The sequence below is a fragment of the Hirundo rustica genome, unplaced genomic scaffold (genome assembly GCF_015227805.2).
Source record: "Hirundo rustica isolate bHirRus1 unplaced genomic scaffold, bHirRus1.pri.v3 scaffold_419_arrow_ctg1, whole genome shotgun sequence".
Classification (NCBI taxonomy): domain Eukaryota; kingdom Metazoa; phylum Chordata; class Aves; order Passeriformes; family Hirundinidae; genus Hirundo; species Hirundo rustica.
The window spans coordinates 1-21679 of NW_026690464.1; the positions used below are offsets into that span (position 1 = coordinate 1).

General features: G+C 46.5%; 1 protein-coding gene across 1 annotated transcript; it reads left to right on the forward strand.

Annotated features, from left to right (window-relative positions):
- The first annotated feature begins 17940 nt into the window (after positions 1 to 17940).
- On the forward strand, positions 17941 to 20165 carry LOC131378807 (zinc finger protein 239-like). Its single transcript, XM_058424412.1, has 3 exons — positions 17941 to 18099; positions 18935 to 19013; positions 19199 to 20165. Exons 2-3 carry the CDS (start codon positions 18962 to 18964, stop codon positions 20119 to 20121), a joined length of 975 nt encoding a protein of 324 aa, XP_058280395.1. The 5' UTR covers positions 17941 to 18099; positions 18935 to 18961; the 3' UTR covers positions 20122 to 20165.
- The last annotated feature ends 1514 nt before the right edge of the window (positions 20166 to 21679 follow it).

Sequence of the window (21679 nt, forward strand, 5' to 3'; positions counted from 1 at the left end):
AGAATTGCTGTCAAGCCCCTGGCACCCCAAAACCCCCACCTGTGAGAGGGACCAGGGCAGGTAAAGGCTGTGACGCAAGTACGGCACTGACACGTCCCATGGCCCTGGAGCTCACAGCCGCTGAGATGGTGCTGGATCCAAGGGCAGCTGTGCATCTCTCTCTCCCTCCTCTCTTGACTTCCTCTTCTCAAAATCTGGATAACTGTTGAAGTTGTAGCATTTAGAGTTTTCTGAGTCAGTGCTTTGTGAAGTGCCTTACCATGTTTCCAGATTTAATAAAACTTCTAAGCTAAGTTAAATACTTTTCCTCTACAAATGGTTAAATCATAGATTGTAAGTTCAGATACATCCTGCTAAGTGCTGTTCTTTTGCTAAATTGTGAAGTTTAAGGTGTAAGTTAAGGTTAAGGTAGAAGTTAAGTCCTGTTAAGTTTGAGGTCTGTTAAGCTTAAGGCATGTTCCTTTTATCCTTGCCCTCACGGTCCTCTTGTCACACATAGAGAAAGGGGCAGTTCTCAGCTTGTTTCTGGTTTGATTGCCTGAATTTGATTTGGTTGTGTTGTTGCTTTGCTTCCTTGCTGTGCCTGAAGTGTCCAGTCAGGGGTAGAGGGACTCTTGACAAGGAGCTTTGTCATGCCTCACCACCTGTGCTCCTAATTGGTGATTTGTGTCAAATAGGCTAATCTGCTAAACTTATAAGACTGTACTTACCCTGTGGAGGGGTGGGCATTTTGGGGACATCTTCCATTTCTGCCCCTTGGAGGTCTCCAATAAAGGTCAGCCTTTCTATTAGCCCCTCTATAACATTATCTCCAAAGGGTGTTACTTTATTTCTAGGTTCTTGAAGGCATCAACACAGCGTGGCCTCATGGCACCCAGGAGACCTCTGCGACACAATGACACTTTGGGGAGCCAAGTGTCAACTGCAAACACAGTGGGACCTCATGGAAGCCAGGATCCACTTGGATATTGCCAGGGCACGTGGAACTAAGTGTCCACTGTGACACAGCACAGCCCCGTGGAACTCAGCAGACTATTGTGACAGCATGGAATCTCATGGATTCAAGGCTCTACTTTGACAAAATGGGGCCTCCTAGGACAGAAAGCCTTTTCCAAGTGCCTCCCTCACCTGGCTGTGGTGTCCTTGTTTGTCAGCAGTGGTTTATTTGCCCACCTGAAGCCTCGCTCCATCTCTTCCCCATCCATGGATCTGGCCCTGTCAGTTCTGTACTTGGTGGTGCCTCCAGCACTGAAGCCCCTCATCTCCAGCCCGAGGAAGAAGGAATTTGTGGACTCCATGGATTTCAGGAGCAATAAACTGCCTCTTTTCTTCTGCAGAACTTTCTGAATGTAACTTATTTCAATCTCAGTCTTTTTCTACTTTTGTTTCCCCCATTCTTCCATATTCTTAATATAATCCTGCTGTTATGTGTTCCATAAACGAGTATGATTACACACAGTATTTCTAAATTAATATCTGCCATTATTCTGCATCTCAATGACTTTCAAAAGCTTTGTTCCCTGTGCATCTGAATGAGAGAATGATTTTTTTTGCAGATATGAAGGAAAGAGCCTCCCGGCACAGCCAGGGACAATGACCTTGGCTCTTTTCACATCTGCTCTTCCCAGCTCTACACCCCCCCATTCCCAGCCCTTCTGTGGGTGTAAGGCCTAGAGTGCTCTGGCAGTCTGGTCACGGTCCTGCTGCGCAGGGACAGACCACGGGCACTGCTGGGACATAGCCAGGCTCCAGCAGAGCAGCTCCATCAGCAAAGGGCATTTCCTGAGGGCAGGGCAGGAAGGCTTGGCTCTCCTCCAGAGCTGCTGTCAGGAATGTGCTCCAGGAATGCCCTGGCAATGCAAACCCCAGGGCCTGGGGCAGAGTGGCAGTGTGCAGGGGGCACACAGCAGTGTCCTGGCACTGCCGGAGCTCATGGGATGGACCTGAGGGAGCAGCAGAGCAGGGCCTGGGCTGTGTCTTTGTTCTGGGGACAGCCTGGGAAGGTGCCTGTCTTGGTTTTGAAAGACAGTTGTCTGCCAAGGAAAGCTAGAGCCTCCCTCTAGAATGAAGAATGTAAACCCCCTTCACTCCAAATTATTATAATGTTGCAATTAGGGGCTTTCAGGCAAAGATATGGGAATAGAAGTAACAGTTCTTTACTAGGAATATTTAAAAGAAAGGAAAATACAAATGTAGTAATACAAAAATCCCACAAAACAAACAAACAAACATAAAACAACAAAAAAAACCAAGCAAGGAAACAAACAAAAATCCTGGGAAAAACCCTGACAGGGTCAGGGATACGACCTGGCACCCTGTTGGTCAGGGTGTTGGAAGCAGTCCAAATAAGTCCTTCTGGAGTAACAGATATGGTTCTGTGGAGTAGAGATTTTCCTGTAGAAAGTCCAGTGGTGGCGAGATGGGTCCAGTCTTCCTCTGGGAATGCAGTGGAAAAACAGGATCCCTTGTGTCCTTCCGTCCCAGTTTTTACCCAGCTAGGAACAGTTGTCTCCTCCCGCACTGTGTGGAGCATCTCCCAATGGGATGATGGAATGTGTCACATCAGAGGTGGGCCCTAATGGCCCATTATCAGAAGATGTCCCCCTGGAGGGTGGAGGAGTGGTGTAAGAGATAAGAAACACTGCCCCACCTGGTTTTAATGGCTGGGCCATTATCAGAAGGCATCCACCCCCCTGCCCCCTGGAGTAAGAAGGATAAAACATCTCCCAGAAAACAGCCTTCAACAGATGAAATAGAATACACATTTTTAGGTTGCATAATCCAAGACACCCTTCCTCACAAAAGGACCACTGACCCGTTTCAAAAGACAAACTACGCATGTTTAAAAACTTTTTAGCTAATTACCATATGAAGCGGAGAACAGGGGGTGACAAGCTTATAAATATGCATTTGTATTTTGGGGATTCAATACATTTGTAAATGAAAAGGCTGTGTAAGCACGTGTAACTTTGCAGTGAGCTTTAGGGAGCAATCCCATGCGTTGCCCGGCGTCGCATTAATCATGCACTTTCTAACTCTAAACTGTCAGAGAGTTTTTGTCCATCATAGTTGGGTATAGATATTAGATCAATATCCTTATTTTAGTAAATCAGCCCAAGATGGGATGGACAACGGTGCCCATTCCCTCCACCCCTCGGCCCTTTCTCTCAGTGACCACCTGGGATCTGCCTCACTTTCTGTGACATGAGACTTGTCCACTGAGTTCTGTAGTGATGTTACAGCTCCTTAACACCACCTTCCACCTCCTTTCACCCTAGATCTGGCTGCAAACAGGGATGGAAAAGTTTCTGCTAATCAAAAAAAAGAACCAATATTAATTGAAAGTATTAACAAGAAAAATACCTCCCACCCCCCACCACCCCATCCAATCCCAAACTAAACCCAGCCACAACAATAAACAAGTAAAAAACCACAAACCAAAACCACCGGCAAACCCCATAGTGGAACATGACAAACAGTGAAACACAACAAATGAAGCCCACATCCTCCACAGCCTCTGCAGACACTGCCTGCTCAGGCAGGGAAGTTCTGCTGAGGGCCAGGTCGGCCTTGTGCCCTGCCCAGGGAACCCTCACAGCCCCACGGGTCCCAGCCCTGATGAGGTTTTGGGGTGTGTCAGCTGTCTCTACTTCACCCCCTGCAGCTGCAGGCACACCATGCTGGCCCCTGCATGTCCCACTGATTTTCCAGGACTCGGCCCCACATCCAGCACTGCAGGATGTCCAGGTGCCTGTCACACCAGCTCCTGCTGCCCACCAGGCACAGGGACATGGAGATGGCAGGGCCTGGGGACAGCAGAGATGTCACCAGGACATGTTCCTGGGGGGCACAGGGGAGCCCCCGGCTGCTGCTGCTGCTGCTGCTGCTGCTGGGGGCTCTTGGGCACCACTGCCTGTGGGCTGCAGCTTTGCCAACACTCACCTGAGCAAAGGACAGCAGCAGTGTTCCTGTGGGAGCAGGGTGAGCCCCCAGGGCAGTCACCAGGCACTACTCTGGGTGGGCTTCAGTCCCATCCCAATGGAACGAGTTCCTCCAGACAGGTCTGGTTCCTCTCCCAAAATTCAGGAATGGATTTTGCAAACCCACACTTGAGGTGGCCACAGAGAACGTGGGCATCTGAGAGGTCACATCGGGAGGCACAGAGGGTTCCCTGGGTCTCCAGCACCTGGAACTACACTCTCCTCTCGCACACGGTGCTGCCATTGACCAGCCTGAATCCTTTTTTCTCAAGGACAGGGAAAGGTCAGAGTGGGGTGTGGGAGCTCGTGCCCCCTCAGTGGCTGGGGGAGAGACCGCAGGGACAGAGTGCAGACAGTGCCACCAGCCCTTCTGTCCCCACACCTGTGCCAGGCCCTGCCACATTCTGGGTGTGGAACCCCCACAGCCAGTGCTCAGGTGTGCAGGTGACAGCGGCGCCATCAGCACTCCAGCTGCCCACCCTTTGCCCCCAGCCCTGCCTGGGCCCCCTCCCTTCATGGGGGTCACGGGATAGTGACGATTGATGGAGAGACAGGAGGACTGATTCCGTGATCAGAATTCGGTTTTACCCAGGTTTTCCACAAGCTTATATACCATTTCAGGAAGATCAATAATTTTCCACCACAATAATTAGGTTAAAAGATCATGCCTACAACTCATATATTTACAACATGTTTTGCTTCCAGAGGGTTGATTGAATCTCCTCTTTTCCACTAAGCAGGTTTAATCCCACCTTCTGTAATCTTCAAGGCTCTGTTTATTCCTGCCATGGCATCGTGGTTATCAGACCAGCCATTCTAATTAAGTCTGTCTTACTCTCTGTCTTGTGTATTCCCACATCTCTCCCTCCTGTATTAACCCAAAACACTCCTTTAATGGCCTTATCAATCAATCTCTGCACACATTGAAGCAAGCAAGGTATCATAACTAATATAATTATTATTAAAATCATCACATGCATTCCTATCCTAAAAAAATCCTTTAGCCAAGGTGTCAAACCCCAGCCATTAAACAGGTTATCTAGCCAAGATCCAGATTCTACCTTTAGTTTGAACACACTATCCTTTAGCTGCTGTATGCTTTTATGGATAGATTCTGAGTGATCAGAGAGATTCATACAACACATTCCATTGAAATCTTCACATTCATGGCCTTGGGCCCGGAGGAGAAAATCAATGGTGGCCCAGTTTTGCCAAGTAGCATGCCTGACACTGGCAACATCTGTTCATAAATTTGATAAAGCAGAGCTGGTGGCATGTGTCTGTTTTGCTAGCCAGCAGGCTATTTTATTCAATTGACTTAAGGCCTTTTTTGCAGGTGATACCCCAGAAAGAGAAAAAATCTGCAACTCTATGGAAAATGTATGCAGGTCCATTGTCAGTCTTAATCTGTTGTGAAATTCCTAATGTGGCAAAGGCAGCAGTGAAATGCTGGCAAGCATCCTTCCATGTCTCCTGTGTGAGCTGAGGCAAACAGAGCACCCAAATACGTATCAACAGAAGCATGCACAAATTTCAAGCAGCCAAATTCAGGAAAGTGTGTTGCATCTGTTTGCCAAATCTGTAGTGTGATATGTAATATAAAGTTAATTCGCGTTCGGTCTGAATTAAACTTTGTAAAATATAAAATTTACTTGGGGTTTAAAAGGGGAATGTGAGCATAGGACATGAGGGTTGAGAAACAGGGAGGTTTTATGCCGGGAAGCCATCAGAACACTCCTTCACTCAGTGAATGGAAGAGATGACCAGATAAGACTTGTCCCCCGCGCCCCCGCCCGGAGATGAATCTGCTAACGACTCAGCGATCAACACCAGATAAGTATCTTATCTGCTCTGGCTGAGTTTTGCATCTCTAAACACCACTCCAGAGTAAGCAATCAAGACATTGTTCTCCCACAGAAACCTGTTCAACTGACCGGAGACATGGACATGAATACCTAATGAAGCCAAAAAGGGACACGAGTAACACAGTAGCTCTCCACTCTCAGCGAAAGACTGTATAAAGGCCAGAAGCTCGGGACACACTTGGTGAACAGGGCAGATTCGGAGCAATAGGGTCTGTTTCTGTGCTCACCCAGTGCCAAAACCCGGGGTTCAACGCTGTTCCTTTTAATTGTGGCTGTTAGAGACTGAATTTAAGTCTCGAAATAAAATTCTATATTTTGATTCACAACATTCGGCTTGATCATTTATTACATGTAGGCTCTGTAAACCTCTCGGGTTGACTCCCATGTTGACATTGGGAAGAGAGCAACGCTGAAAATCCGGCAATCTATTAATAACGTTAGAAGCTTGTGCTGGAGTTAAGTGAAAAAGTCTCACTAAAGCTCCAGCCTTCTGGTGAAAATAGGAGGGGCTCAGCCTTGCTTGTTCTATTTTGTTAAGGCAAGACATGCTGCACCGATAAGGCTAACAGGTCTGCCTGGGCTTTACCCTCAGTGAGAAAGTCAGGTAGATTGGAATGTGACCTAATATGCATCACAAAGTAAGGAGCCACCCTTCTGTCCTGCAGTCTAACAGAGTAACCAGCAGTTTTAACCAAGAAAAAGGAATGTCATTTTTAACATTTTTCAAGACAGAATTCTCTGCTCTATGCACAATACCTGCAACATATGCCGAGTCAGTAACCAGATTAAAAGGTGGGTTGAATTTCTGAAACACTCTGACCACAGCAGCTAATTCTACTATTTATGGAGACCCTTCAACAACAGCAATATCAGATTGCCAGGTTCCACTTTCAGAATCCTTCCATGCAATCACTGATTTATGGGTTTTCCCAGAACTGTCTGTGAAAATTGTCATAGCTTGCAAAGGAGTCTCACTTCTCTTTGGCTTGGGAAGAAAACTAAAAGAAGAGCTTAACAATTTGTGTTTAGGCGGATGGATAGATATCTGCCCTGGGTAATCTGCTAAAGCAATTTGCAATTTTTTAGACATCTGTAGCAACCAATTCAAATAAAACATTGTAAGAGGTAGGTAAATATGATCAAAATCTTTCCCGGCCAAGGAGGTCAGTCTTGGATGAGCTTTGACAATCAACATGGCCATAATTTCATCATGCATGCAAAAAGTCTTGGGCATATTATTTGGCAAAAAGACCCATTCGATAATTAGCAGAGGGTCTGGTTTTTCTGAATCCCACTGAAATATCAGGGCATGAGGTTGCCTGCTGGGATTCAAAATGACTAGGTACATTGGCAATTCTGGAGCCCACCTAGCTGATTGCCTCTGAGAGATAGCATCAACCACTTTCTGAAGCACAATCTGTGCTTCTTTATTTAAGAGTCTAGGTGATAAGAGGTCGGGCTCTCCCCCCAGGAGAGCAAACAATGGCTCCAAATCTGCATCTGAAATCCCAAGCAAGGGACTAACCCAATTAATTGTTCCCAGCAATTTCTGTGCATCGTATAAAGTTTTGATTTCAGTGGAGATTTGCAAGGGCTGTGCTGGAATAGAATGCATGCCTATTTGCCAGCCCAGATACTTCCAGGGAGATGTCTTTTGAAGCTTTTCAGAAGCAATGGTCAGGCCCACTGATGTAACAGCCTGGCAGACTGCCTGCACTGCTTCTTCCATTTGGACCACAGAGGTTCTGCAGAGGTAAGAGTATCATCCATATAATGATACAACAGAACATCAGGCATTCTTTCCTGGACTGGACTCAGAGCTTTTGCCACACACCACTGGTAAATGGTGGCACAGTTTTGCTTTCCTTGAGGCAATGATAATAAATGATATTGTTCTAGTGGTGCCTGCATATTAATGCTTGGCACAGAAAAGCTAAATTTGGGTGCCTCGTCTGGATGCAGCAGAATATCAAAAAAGCATTCCTTTTAATCAATTGTTAGTTGCCAATTTTTAGGGATCATGGACGGGGAAGGGAGTCCTGGTTGAAGGACTTCCATTCCCTCAATTACCTCATTTATTTTCCTCAGGTCATGCAGCAGGCTCCACCTACCCAGACCGTTTCTTGATTACAAACACAGGGGATTTCCAAGGGCTATTAGATGGGATTATATGTCCTTTTTTCACCTCTTCTTGTACAAATTCTTGTAACACGTGCAGTTTTCCTAACGACATTGGTCTACCCAAACTGGATCAGAGGTTTTCCAAGTCAGTTTGGGGGTGTCGCGTGCCCCAATGACCCTTATATAAAATTTGGCTGCATGAAAATTGCCCACTGAGATATAACATCTCTCCCTCACAAGATCAACCGGAGCGGACAGCACAAAAGGCCTGACTGTGGCTACTCTTCCCTCAGGCCTGCTGATTTGCTCCAGGCGTTTACTCTGGTAGCTTTGACTCTTTCCTGAAAGGACCTGGGGACAGGCATCAATGGCCAGTCATTAGGCCATTGACTCCTGGAGATAGGAGTCATATCTTGTCATAATATCTGCAGCAATACAAAAGAGACCCATTAAAACTAACTCTTTGCCTTTCAGAGACACTTTGCATTGGCATGTGGGATGCTGAGAAGTAATGCAGTTGTGTTCAGAAAATCTGTGGCATTCCTGTGGAACCAAACCCGCCTCCCCTCTGTGTAGCCATCAAGGGTACAGATAAAGGGGCTGCAGGGAAAAGTACAAGCTGAGCGATTTTGCTGCCTGCTGGGACCATGCAGGGAGCTGTGGAGTCCAAGCCATAATTTTTATTTCCCCAGCAGTGTCAGAGTCAACAGCTCCCAATAAAACAAACAATCCTGTTACTGAGGCAGAAGATCTGCCTAAAAGCAAAGCATGGTAACCCGCTGGGAAAGGTTGGCAAATTCCTGTGGGGAGACAAAATACTGAGCTATCGGTCAACTTTACTGTGTTACTCGTTGATACGTCCAATCCAGTGCTTCCTGGTAGTGGCTGCACAAAATTCTGTGACGGACTGGGTGGTGGGGGCAGGGCTGGCTGGAAGCTGAAGGTTGGCTCTTGCGTCTGCTGCTGGGTAGGCTCTGGGACTTGTGTCTTCACACGTTGCCATCCCGTGCTGCGAGATGGGATTCCCTGTAAAGGCTGCCCATGTCTGTGAAATTTAGAGCGACAGTGTTATAAATGGATAGCCATTTTGATTAATATAAAGAATTTATTCCATAGTAAAAATACAATCGCAAAAAGCCACAAGTAAAAATTAGTTTGGTACTGTGTCAGGCGAACAGTACCAGGTGAGACAGGGAAGTGCTCTCTGGCACCACTCCACCGTGCTTCACGAAATAAAGTTATCAGAGTGTTCCTTTTATACCCTCTCAATCCCTTTTGAGGGGTCCCTTCTTTTCGGTGGTCTTGTCTTACATGTTGAGACATCTCTCTCTTTATCGTAAAGTTTCTTTGGGATGCATTCCTTCTAGATGAATATTTCTCTTTCTCTTTCTCTTTCTCTTTCTCTTTCTCTTTCTCTTTCTCTTTCTCTTTCTCTTTCTCTTTCTCCTTCTATTTACAGTTATATTTATATTTATATTTATATTTATATTTATATTTATATTTATATTTATATTTATATTTATATTTATATTTTTATTTATATATTGATTCTAGATGAATATTCATATTGAGTCAATGAAAACCAATATAGTCACAGACAAAGAACCTGTAACTAATTAAAGTTAGAAAGTGGTATGTTTATTCACCGGCGGGTGGCACAGGAGTCATCTCCAAAAGGCGTGGCCACCCCAAACAAGGCTCTTTGCGCTCTTTTTATTCTCCAAGATCTTACATACAATACATATGCATAGCCCCAGCACCTCCCATCCCTGCTCTGTATTAAAATGAGGCTATTAGTCCTCCACGCGTGCACAGTTCTTCTCTTGAATTGGGTTGATGGTCTCAAATTGGGTCAGTGGTCTCAAAGGATGAAGTCAGGAGAGTCTTCATCAGGTCTCTGTGACCCTCTGGCACGATCCAAGGTCCCCTGCTTTGTGATTGATTGATACCAAGTCTAGGTGCTGGCCATTGTTCTTAGTGGCTTCAATCTGTCCTTATGACGGTTCACTTACTCTACTTTTTCTATAAACAAGCTCATAATATAACAACTCTAGCTTAGGCATCTGATAATCATTGACCTACCATTTACTAATCTAACTTACATCTTGATCAATATAAATTGCTTCTAACCCTTAGCTAAAATCTTAACTCTTTAAAGTCATGTCTCATTTCCCCACTCCTTCTTCAAAGTTAGTAAATTCTTTTCCTAATATGTAAATTCTTCTTCATCTAGCAAAACTGTGCAGTAGGGGCTCTTTAAAACTGTACTATATGCACTTAATAGTAAAGTTAAAGCTACTAGTCACTTTAGCATTCTCTAATTCCAAACAAGTATTATAACAACCAAAATCAAACTTATACCAACTAAAATTAACAAAACAATAATCAAATCAACCAAGGTATTGAGCAAACCAGTTGCAGCTGGTGACTACCCAGAAAGCACATCCCACCAATGATGGGATGGGCCTTCTTCTTACCTTTAAATACTCTCTGTATAGTCTCTGTGTCATGATGCGTTGTCATCAAAGTTCTCTTTCTTCCTAATTTTTTTTTCTTTTCTTTAATCCATGGTGTTTCAATAATTTTGCAACTAAAGTTAAGTTCATCTCTGTAGGCACAGGCAATATTTCTTGAACAGGAGTCATGTTTGCCTTTGTATGTTGGTGGGATACAACATGTGCCTAATAGGAAAAATCACATTCTTCAATTTTGACAAAGTTACAAATGCACAAGTTAAATTAAGTTTTCTCACACACTTGCATTTGTAACTTTTAGCATCTGAATCAGAGACTTACAAGAGACAAAATCATAAGCTTTCCCTTGGCACTTATATTTACCAGTCACATTATAATGCAGTGGTGCTGCATTAGCTGTGGCTATAGCGATGGTCATAAATGCCACAACTCTCCAGGCTATACCTACTTGATTATTCATTACAATTACAAGCTTTCATACTTTTCAAAAAGTTGTTATACTATACTTATTAATTTTAGTTCATTATCACCCATTATAACTTCCCAGAGTTTCTCAGAAGCTTTCTTCACTCAGGAGTGATGGATCCATGTGCTTTGTTCCTTGATCTTGATTGCAGTAAAGGTGATGAGAAGTGCTTGGAATGGTCCCTCCTTGCTGGAGTCCAGGGCATTGTTCTGGCTGCCCTGGAGGGTCAGAGACCTGGACAGGGAGGTCTAGGATCCTGGCCCAGACCCCAGAGGGACATTGGTTTTGATCCCAGTCCATGGGAAAGGCTTCCTGCACTGCAGGAATGATTGCAGGCCACAAGAGTGTGAAAGATAGTACTTTAGCTTATCACAGGGTGAGGAAACAGTCTGTTTGGGGTTTTCAGTATGGAAGTGAATGGGAGCAAGATGGAGGATTTGGGGCGTTGTCTCCTGCTGCTTCTTTCTTCTTCCCTCACTCCATTTTCTGCAGTGACAGTGGCACAAAGTAGTTTAAGGAGATTGGGTCAAAGTATGGATGACCTGTTTAGTATAAGTGATAGGTATTGGCAAATAACAATAAATAACGAACATGTAACAATTAGTATAAAAGATAGCGACAGCCCAGTGCGGGAGGAGTTGCCAGATGCCCGAGCAGTTGCACAGACTTTAATTGGGCACTGAGAAAATTTTAAGATAAGAAACAATAAACAGAGCATGCAACCTTGAAAAATCAGAAGCTGAATACTCCATCTCTTTGTTGCATCTGGCTCAGGGCTTTGCAGAAGGCAAAAAGACTCTAAAACCACCTGAATATCGGAAAAGAAACCGAGACCTCCTACCATGGTTTCAAAGGTTTTTTTCTGCAAAAGACTTAATGTATACATAATCCCCGGGCTGTACATAATGTACTGGTCCATCTAATTCTCTGGTTTGAGCCCCAGTTTTATAATTTGCTGCTTAATTTGCTGCACAATTTTGGAAATAAAATATGCCCCCCTATCTTTAAACATTGTGGCTGGGACTCCAAAGCATGGTATTATTTCTTGTAACACTGCTTTGGTTACCTCTTGCACTTTGGCAGTTCTGGTAGGGAAAGCTTCTGGCCACCCTGAAAAGGTATCTGTTAATACCAAGAGGTATCGGTACCCTCTTTTCCTGGGTAGTTCTGAAAAATCAATTTGATACTGCTGCCCAGGTACATATCTTTTCCCAATTTGCCCAAGCTTTGGTTTAAAAATAATTTTGGGATTAATTTGGAGGCAAAGTCTACATTGGCAAGTCACCTATACTTTACAAATTTCTAGTTATAATTTCAAATAATTATGCAAATTACCACGGTCATCTTCTGGCCTGGGGTGAACTTGCGTGCTTCTTGGATGTTCACTGCCACTGCTGCAATGGCTCTGAGGCACCCTGGCCATCCCTTAGCTGCTGCATGCAGCTGCTTAGGCGACTGCCCTGCGATACGGGCCCAGGTTTTGTGCTGCTATTCCCAAGGCAATCCCCTGCTTCTCATGTGAAAACAAAAAGAATGGTTTACTCACGTCTGGAAGTCCCAGGGCTGGAGGTGACATGAGGGCCTTCTTTAGCTGGTCAAAGGCTCGAGTTGCTTCTTTTGGAGATCCCTGCTCCCTTCTGTGATCAAGGCATACAGAGGTTTAACAAACAACCCATGGTTAGAAATCCACAGTCTGCACCACCCTGTCATGCCTAGAAAAGTTCTCAGTTCTTTTACTGTCTGGAGTTCTGGGGTCTGGCATATTGCTTCCTTGTGATCCTGTCCTAAGGTTCTTGGTCCAGTACTAACCTCATGGCCCAAATAAATAACTATTTGCTTCACCATCTGGGCTTTCTTCTGGGATATGCGATACCCCTGTAGGCCCAAAAAGTTTAGGAGGCTTACCATCCACTCCAGACGTGCCTCTTGAGTTTTGGTAGCTATCAGGAGGTCATCCACATACTGTAACAGTTGTCTTCCTGATGGAGCTTCCCGGGATTCCAGATCTTTTGCTAGTTGTTCTCCAAACAAGGTAGGCAATTTTTTTTTTTTTTTTTTTGAACTCCTGGAGAAGCGCTGTCCATGTGAGCTGAGTTTTTTATTCAAATGCAAAAATTTTCTGACTGGCTTCATGGAGAAGAAGGCAAAAGAAAGCATCCCTTAAATCTAAAACAATAAACCATGTTAGTTCAGGTGTTAAACAAGTTAACCAAGTGTAAGGGTTGGGAACCATGGGGTATAAATCCTCAGTTATCCAATTAACAGCTATGATCCATCAGGCTTTTTAACAGGAAAAAAAATTCAATCACTGAGCTAATCCCTTAACTTTTCTTCAGGGGGTATTGCTTAACTCTAACTAGTTGTTTTCTTTTTTTTTTTTTAAACTTAGCTTGCACTGGGGGTGCATTCTTTGCTCTCCTGGTATGTTAGAAGCTCCAACCCCAGAAAATACCTGATCTGTTATTTTCCTGTAAATCTCACCTTCACTTTTAACTTTAGCCTCATTAGTTATCTACATCAAGCTTAACAATTCCACATATTGTTGATCCTCAACCTCCAAAGTAATCTCTCCATTTTTAAATATTATTTTTTTTACCTCTAGTTGTTCCAATAGATCCCTACCCAAAAGTGCTGATGGAGCATTGGGCATATATAAAAACCTGTGAATTCCCCATTGTTTCCCAAGTTTATATTTCAAAAACTTCATTTCTTTTTCTTTGTTCCCTAGTTTCATTAGAACTAGAGGGTCTCCTAGGGTAAGATCCTCCGGTCCATCTCAGTTTTTCTTAACATGAGCAACCACTGCCTCCCCGTTGTGATGTTCTCTTCTTTGGTTCGTTTCTGAGTCCGTTGTGCCGTAGGAACCTTTGGAGAGGGCTCCTCTTCCTCACTGTCACTGCTGGGCAGTGGGAGAGATTTAGGAGTAAGTGGAATAGTCAGAAAATAGAAGGTGAAGCTGAACTTGAAATAGAAATCAGAGTTGATTCAGCTGTGCTTAGAGCTAGAGACAGAGTTGAAATAGAAATTGCTTTGGTTAAAGATGGAGTTGGAGTTAAAGGTGGAGCTGGAGTTGAAACAGAAATTGTTGCTCTAAATCAGCTTGATCAAGGAGCTGTTGTTTACACTGGGCACATTCTCTGTACCGGTTAGCAGAAGAACAATAGTAACATCCTGCACAAATTTTACACTGCAAAAGCACCCAGGCACAGTGACAACCTCTAGATGCACCAAAAGCTGCAGGGAAATTCCCAAAAATACAAGCTATTCCATTCACTTCTTTTTGACTTTCTAAATTCTCCACAGCCCATTACTCCTACTCCAGAGCCACTAGTCTCCCAACAGACATCTGATATAAACCTTCTAAATACATTTTCTTATTTCCTCTGTCTATTCACCAGTTTGCTGAATTCACAAACTCCTACGAGTCAAGCCTAAACCACTAGGGTAAAGGAATTCCTTTCATTCATCTGGCCAGACTGAGTTCTCAGACCAAAGCTACCCTTCTTTTAATTCCAACAATCTCCAAACACAGTTTCCATACCTAAAATCACAACTAAGCTCTTGTCAAGGGTTTCTATTCCTTCTTGCCAAACTGGTTCTGACCTTTGTCTGTGCTCAATCTACTTCAAAAACATTCACGCCTCAGCTCGCAGAGGCTAATCAACTCTTTCACTCAGCATATGCTGCACTTAAAACTTTTAACACAAGATGGAGGTTGCCTCAAAAATAGTTACAGTGAATATCATCCCAGTAACCAAAACACACACACCACAGTCACAGCAGGGAGGGGGCTTTAAGGGTTTTCATACACCCCACTCGCTTCGTTTTTCCCCGGCCGTTTCAGTCGCCCGAAGACGGAACCGCGGGTCCAAACTCCTCAATCACTTCGTGCTGGTAGCACGTCTCAACAAACTCTCTCACAATCGTTCTCACAGTCAGGACACATTCACACAGTGTAACAACCACAAATCAGGATTTGGCCTTACAATTGCTAGTCCCGGATTCTAGCAAACTGAGCCCTCTATGGAACAGCAAATGGCAAAATCCCCTTCTGCCAGCAGCAACAATCCGAGCCCTCCACGGCCCGGTACAACAGCTTAACAGCTTTCTCTGCTGGCAACCAAGTACAACTGCCCAGATACCAATCAAGCTTGCAAGCACACTACAGAGGCACAAGTTGTGCGTGGGACATCTCCCACGACTTACCAACAGCCCTTCCTGACCATGCGTACGCCTTACAGGTCAAATCACTTACGACACAAACTCTTACAAAACACAACAAACACCGTGCCCCAATAATTCTTCCACAGCCTAGACACGCAAACCCACAAAACACAAATGTGTGCACACTACACACACACATGGTGCGTGTGGAGCCGCAATCAGGATTTTCTGCGACCCACAACGGGACCCTTTGCATCTTAAAACTCAGGCTAGCCACTCGAATTATGGATGACCAAGGGACCTTTAAACCACAAACTGACAACAAAACCGGTTGTCCTACTGCCGCTGTTGCCCCTGTCATGGGACATAGATTATCAAGGCACAACAAAAACCGGTTGCCACTCCTCACCACGGGACACGGGTTACCAAACCAAACCAAGCCAAACCAGGCTCTGCAGAGCTGTCACAACTTAGGCATGCGTTGTGCACGAGACGTCTCTCAGTGTCTTACCAACCGCCTATACTGAAAAGGTACCTATTTTTCAAGTATAAACATACCTTTTTGTCCGCAGTTTTAGTAGTCAGGAGTTCTTGTCTGCTGCTGGATGAACAGGTCGGGCAGCGGAGCCCACTCTTCCAGGAATATCCCGGGGGCGCCCTGAGGGGGTCCTCCACCCGAGCTGGTCTCACAGCCAAGCAGAACCTTCTCCTGGCTGGATCGCCAAATTGAGTCATTGAAAACTGATACAGTCACGGATAAAGACCCTCTAACTAATTAAAGTTAGAAAGTGGTATGTTTATTCACCGGCGGGCAGCATGGGAGTCATCTCCGAAAGGCGTGGCCGCCCCGAACAAGGCTCTTTGCTCTCTGTTTATTTTCCAAGATCTTACATACAATACATATGCATAACCCCAGCACCTCCCATCCCCGCTCTGTATTAAAATGAGGCTATTAGTCCTTCACGTGTGCACAGTTCTTCTCTTGAATTGGGTCGGTGGTCTCGATTTGGGTCAGTGGTCTCAAAGGATGAAGTCAGGAGAGTCTTCATCAGGTCTCTGTGACCCTCTGGCACGATCCAAGGTCTCCTGCTTTGTGATTGATTGATACCAAGTCCAGGTGCTGGCCATTGTTCTTACTGGTTTCCATCTGTTCTTATGACGGTTCACTTACTCTACTTTTTCTATAAACAAGCTCATAATATAATAGTTAGCTCTAGCTTGGACATCTAATAATCATTAACCTACCATTTACTAATCTAACTTACATCTTGATCAATATAAATTGCTTCTAACCCTTAGCTAAACTCTTAACTCTTTAAAGTCATGTCTCACCGGGGGTTTTCCCCCACTGCCCCGCGCGGCCTCTCTGCCAAATGCCGCGCTTCCCCCCGTGCCTGTGTCCCGTGGCTGCTCCCTCGAGTCCCACCTCACATCTCCCCCTCTCACTGGGGCTCCCCCAGGCAGCAGCTTCACCTTCTAAAAAGCTCATTGTGTTAGGAAAATTAATCCACAAACACCAGAGGTCTATGTCCAAAAAGGAGACAGAGGAGTCCTTTTACTTTATTCAAATAAAGGGAGAGGCCATGGGGCATTTCCCGTGGGGTCTCTCAGCTTTTTGGAGGACACAGCCTCCTTTTTATCCTAATTTCCCGGCCGCATTTCCCTCTCTCTTTCCCCATTGGCTGAGGTACTTGAGAGGTACAGACTTCCCGAAATGCCTAAGACCTAAGATGCCCCCTTTAATGTATAACCCCCTGCTAATTTTTAATTTTTATGGGATTTATGGGTTTTCCCCATTGTTGCTTTCATCTTTCAATATTCAATTTCATTTACAAACAACTTATGGTTTGTTTGTAAAGGCAAGTATCTTCTTTTCCAGTCATCAATCAGTAGAATCCTTCCCATTGTTTCTCTTATCTCTCAGTGCTAGTTTTATCTATTATCAGACTCTCGGGGCTTCTTTGTAAAGAAAAACTCATTCCTCTCAATTGCTACAGGTTGTGCTCTTACTTCCTAAGCCTAAACTAGCACAGAAAAACAACTTGAAAATTGCCATTGATCATAGAGCGAATTGAAGGGTAGTGTGTCTGCTCTCCTAATGTTTCAGTCTTCTGATTTGATTTCTGTGAGAACCTTCTCCACTAGTGACAGCTAAATCCCCAAACTAATTTACTTACTTTGTCTTCAGCTACATCATGGAAAATGAATCTTGCCTGGGTTTTTATTTTGTTTGGGGCTGCCCCTCCCCCTGAGCTTGTGCTCAAGTAACTACTACATGAGTGGTTTCAATCTTGGTCCTTTGTAATATTATGCAAGAGAACAGTTTCTTAACAAAATTACCAATGGGAATTCTATTAGAAAAATATGTTTGTTTTACACATTGATGATTCACATCTTAAAAGAAAAATATGTGTGTTTTAATTGTGCGTAGGCTTTTTAACTCAACCAGTCTAGAGTCTCCACTTGCATCTTAGTGCTGAAAGGAAAAGAAAGATGCAGAAACATATGTTTTTGGGTGTTATTCCTGATGTAACCAAAAACATTTATTCCATTACCATCTGTTAAAAGCAGGAGGGCAGGTTGTTTATCTCTTCCATGACCCATCCCTCATATCTCTGAGGGGGATCTTCTCCTAATGGGCCAGCTGTTAAACCCAAATGGGGCAGTGTTCCTTATCTCTTCCATGACCTCTCCTCCCTCCAGGGAGATATCTTCTGTTAATGGGCCTTTGAGCTTCACTGCATGACTGATAAAATTACATCATCCCATTGTGAGATGCTCCTCCCAGAGGGAGGAGACAAGCATTCCCACCTGGATATAATCTGAGATTTAAACACCAGAAGCAGCCTGGTTTCCACTGGATTCCCAGAGGAGAAGCAGACCCATCTACACCACCACTGGACATTCAGAGGAAAACTACAGCCTTCTACAAGATCATTGCTTCAACAAAACCACATCTGTCACTCCAGGAGGACTGCAGCCACGATTTGATTGGGCTGTAAGCAACACCCTGACTACCCAGGTGTCAGGTTGGATTCTGACTTTTTTTTTTTTTTTTTCCCTACTGCATTTTTAGTTTAATTTTCCTACTGAAGAACTGATATTCCTACTGCCATATCTTTGCTCGAGAGCCCATTAATTTCAAAATTATAATTCAAAGAGAGGCGGTTTTTATTTTCTGTTTCAAGGGAGGCTCCTGACTTCCTTAGCAGACACCTGTCCTACCAACCCAAGACAGGGAGCTCGGCTCAGATATCCTGAGGGGTCCCTGGGTTGGGTTTTTTGGGGTGGGGATGTTTGGAGAAGTAAGAACTCCAAAACTGGGTGGGAAATGCCCCTTGGGGGGACATTGGGGGGTCCCAGTGGCAGGTGCCATCAGAGGCAGCCTGGAGGAGCAGAGCCCTGTGTCCCCCAGGAGCCCAGAGAGGGGGAAGTGCGGCGATTTGCAAGACCCTCAACAACCTGGCGTGGGGTAGGGGGGGACTCCCTGGAGCCCTGCATCACAAAGTAGAGAATAAGGGGAGAAGGGACCCAAGGGAGCCCCAAACCCCCAGCATCCTTAAATGGCAAATGGGGAAACATTTTGGATTCCTGGGATTTCCAGCAGCCTGGGGAGGGCAGGGACTGAGTAGATGGGAACCCCCCAGTGCAGGTGTGACCCCCAGCAGCTGGGACAGGGGGGAATCCCCAAAAACCAAAGGAGAGAGACCAGAGACAGGGAACTCCACGGAGGAATTTTCAGGGCTGCTCTTGGTGTTTGACAGGCTATTAGGGACTCCAGATGTCTGGTGACTTGTAGAGATGGACTTGAGCAGAGGGACATTCAAACTTAACATACTCATCCCTTGTTTTTGCCCAAACCAGGATTTCCCATTCCCAAACCTTGGCTGGATGGAGGAGGAGGCTGCAAGGAAGAGGAAGTTGCCCCAGGACAGCCAGGCAGGTGAGGAAGAAGTCAGTGCCCCTTTCCCCGCCTCTCCTGCTCCATCTCCCAGGCCAGCGTGGCCCCTGGCTGCAGGACAACCCCGCTGCCGACGCCGTCCTGCCGGGGATGCATTGGGGGATCTCCTTCCCCTTCCCTGTGGCACAGAGGCAAATCCCATCCTGTCCTTGTCCTTCCTCTCCCAGACAAGGAGCTGAGGATGGAGACCAAGGAGGACAAATCGCCGCGCCAGAACCTTGTGGAAGAGGCCATTTTGAGTGGCTCCATGGCACAGGAATCCAAAAGGGAGAAAAAGCGATGGAGATCCTACAGGAGGAAGGACTCCAAACCCATCCCAGGGTGCAACAAGGAGGAAAGACCAACCCTGTGCGGGGAAGGTGGACAGAGCTTCAGCCAGAGCAGCACCCCTGTCCAGCACCCGATCATCCACACTGCAGAGAGGCCATATGAGTGTTCCGTGTGTGGGAAGAGGTTTCGCACCAGCTCAGATCTCCTCGTGCACCAGCGGGTTCACACAGAGGAGAGGCCCTTCCGCTGCCCCGACTGCAGGAAGGGCTTCAAGCACAGCTCCCACCTCAACAGGCACCGGCGCATCCACACCGGGGAGAGGCCCTACGAGTGTAGGGAATGTGGGATGAGCTTCAGACAGCGCTCCAACCTGATCTGCCACCTGAGGATCCACACCGGGGAACGGCCCTACAAGTGTGAGCAGTGTGGGAAGAGCTTCAACCAGCGTTCCTCCTTGATCCTCCACCAGAACATCCACGCTGAGGAAAGGCCATACAAGTGTGGGGAATGTGGGAAGGGCTTCAACCAGAGGTCCCAGCTGATCATCCACCAAATGATCCACACTGGGGAGAGGCCCTACGAGTGTCTCGAGTGTGGGAAGAAGTTTCGGACCAGCTCAGATCTCCTCGTGCACCAGCGGATTCACAGAGAGGAGAGGCCCTTCCGCTGCCCCGACTGCAGGAAGGGCTTCAAGCAAAACTCCACCCTCATCACCCACCGGCGCATCCACACCGGGGAGAGGCCCTACGAGTGTCCCCAGTGTGGGAAGAGCTTCTCTAGGAGCTCTAACTTGAGGCAACACCAACGGAGGCATCGGTAAGGGAAGCCCTGTGAGTGCCCCGACTGTGGGAAGAGCTTTGTGCACTGCTCCAACTCCATCCCTCATCAGAGGACCCACAGTGGGCAGAGCCCTGGTGACCAACATTTCCCGTGACCCACGCTGAGAAGTCACCTCTCACTTTCTCTGCCCCTGGCAATGATGTGAGCTGGGACCGAAGAACATGAGGGTCTGGCCATGGCCCCTCCATTGTATTTGAGCCCATCTCAGGTCATTGCCAGGGGCAGGAAAGGGACTCTCTCTCTCCCCCAAGGTGAATGGTGTCCTTTCCAGGCAGGAGGAAATACGTGGCTGGGAAGAGCCAGTCAGTGTTGTTGTAGTTTTCCCTGTGTATCATTTGTCTTATCCCTTCTGTTATCAATATTGTTTCTGTTCCTAGTTGTTCCTAATCTTGTTGCTATTCCTAGTAAGTTCTTCTTATTCTAGTCCGGGATCTTTGCCTTTTGTACTTTCCATGGGAGTCTTGATGGCAGTGAGCAGCAGCTCAGTTTTAGTGGGGACACAAAATTGGGGAATCCCATTCCTAAACCCCGGCCTGTGGAAACCGAGCATCCCAGCTGGTCCCAGCCCTGGTTCCCCTGGCAGCAGCCTTGGGAGCAGGTCCCTGGCTGGGGGCTGTGGGAACCTCTTCACTCTGGGGCCCAGGGACAGGACTGGAGGGAAGGGCTGGAGCTGAGTCGGGGCAGGTTTAGGTTGGATCTTAGGAAAAGCTTTTTCCCCCAGGGGCTGCTCGGGCCCTGAACAGGCTCCCAGGGAAGGGTCACAGCTCCAGGGCTCTCTGAGCTCCAGCAGCGTTTGGACACCGCTGCCAGGCCCAGGCTGGGATTGTTGGGGTGTCCTGTGCAGGGCCAGGAGTTGGACTCGAGGATCCTGATGGGTCCCTCCCAACTCAGCCAATTCTGTGCTTCTGGGATCCCATGGCCCTGGGAATGGGGCTGCCAATGGTTGCCATGGCAACGGGCTCTGGCTCCAGGCCTGAGCTGGTGTCCATGGAACCACCCCTGGCCTGGGGTCTGCATGGAGCTGCCAAGGGACCGACCATAGCAACAGGGGCTGGGGATGGTTGCCATGGAAACTGACCATAGCAACAGGGGCTGGGGATGGTTGCCATGGAAACTGACCATAGCAACAGGGGCTGGTGATGGTTGCCATGGAAACTGACCATAGCAACAGGGGGCTGGTGATGGTTGCCATGGAAACTGACCATAGCAACAGGGGCTGGTGATGGTTTACTGCTAAGGAACCGAGCTGTCACAGGCCCTCAGAGGGGTTCCGTGGGGACTTTCCAAGAGTCTCCAGGCTGTTCCCCAGCTGGAATGTCCCAGGCACAGACAGGGGCTCCATGGAGACCTCCCAGGGGTTTCTGGGGATGGGAAAGAGCCCTGTGGCCAGAGGCAGTCACAGCCACTCCATGGAGACATCCCAGGGGATCTTGGGCTGCAGAGGCACCGGTCTGTCACAGGCACTCATGGGGTTCCATGGTGACATCCCAGGAATCCCCAGGCTGCCAAAGAGCCGGGATGTCCCAGACACTCACAGG

Excerpts from the sequence above, each read along its gene's own strand:
- LOC131378807 (XM_058424412.1), top strand. The coding sequence starts at position 18,962 with ATGGAGGAGGAGGCTGCAAGGAAGAGGAAGTTGCCCCAGGACAGCCAG. Across the intron at positions 19,014-19,198 it reads GCCCCAGGACAGCCAGGCAG|ACAAGGAGCTGAGGATGGAG; the intron begins GTGAGGAAGAAG and ends TTCCTCTCCCAG.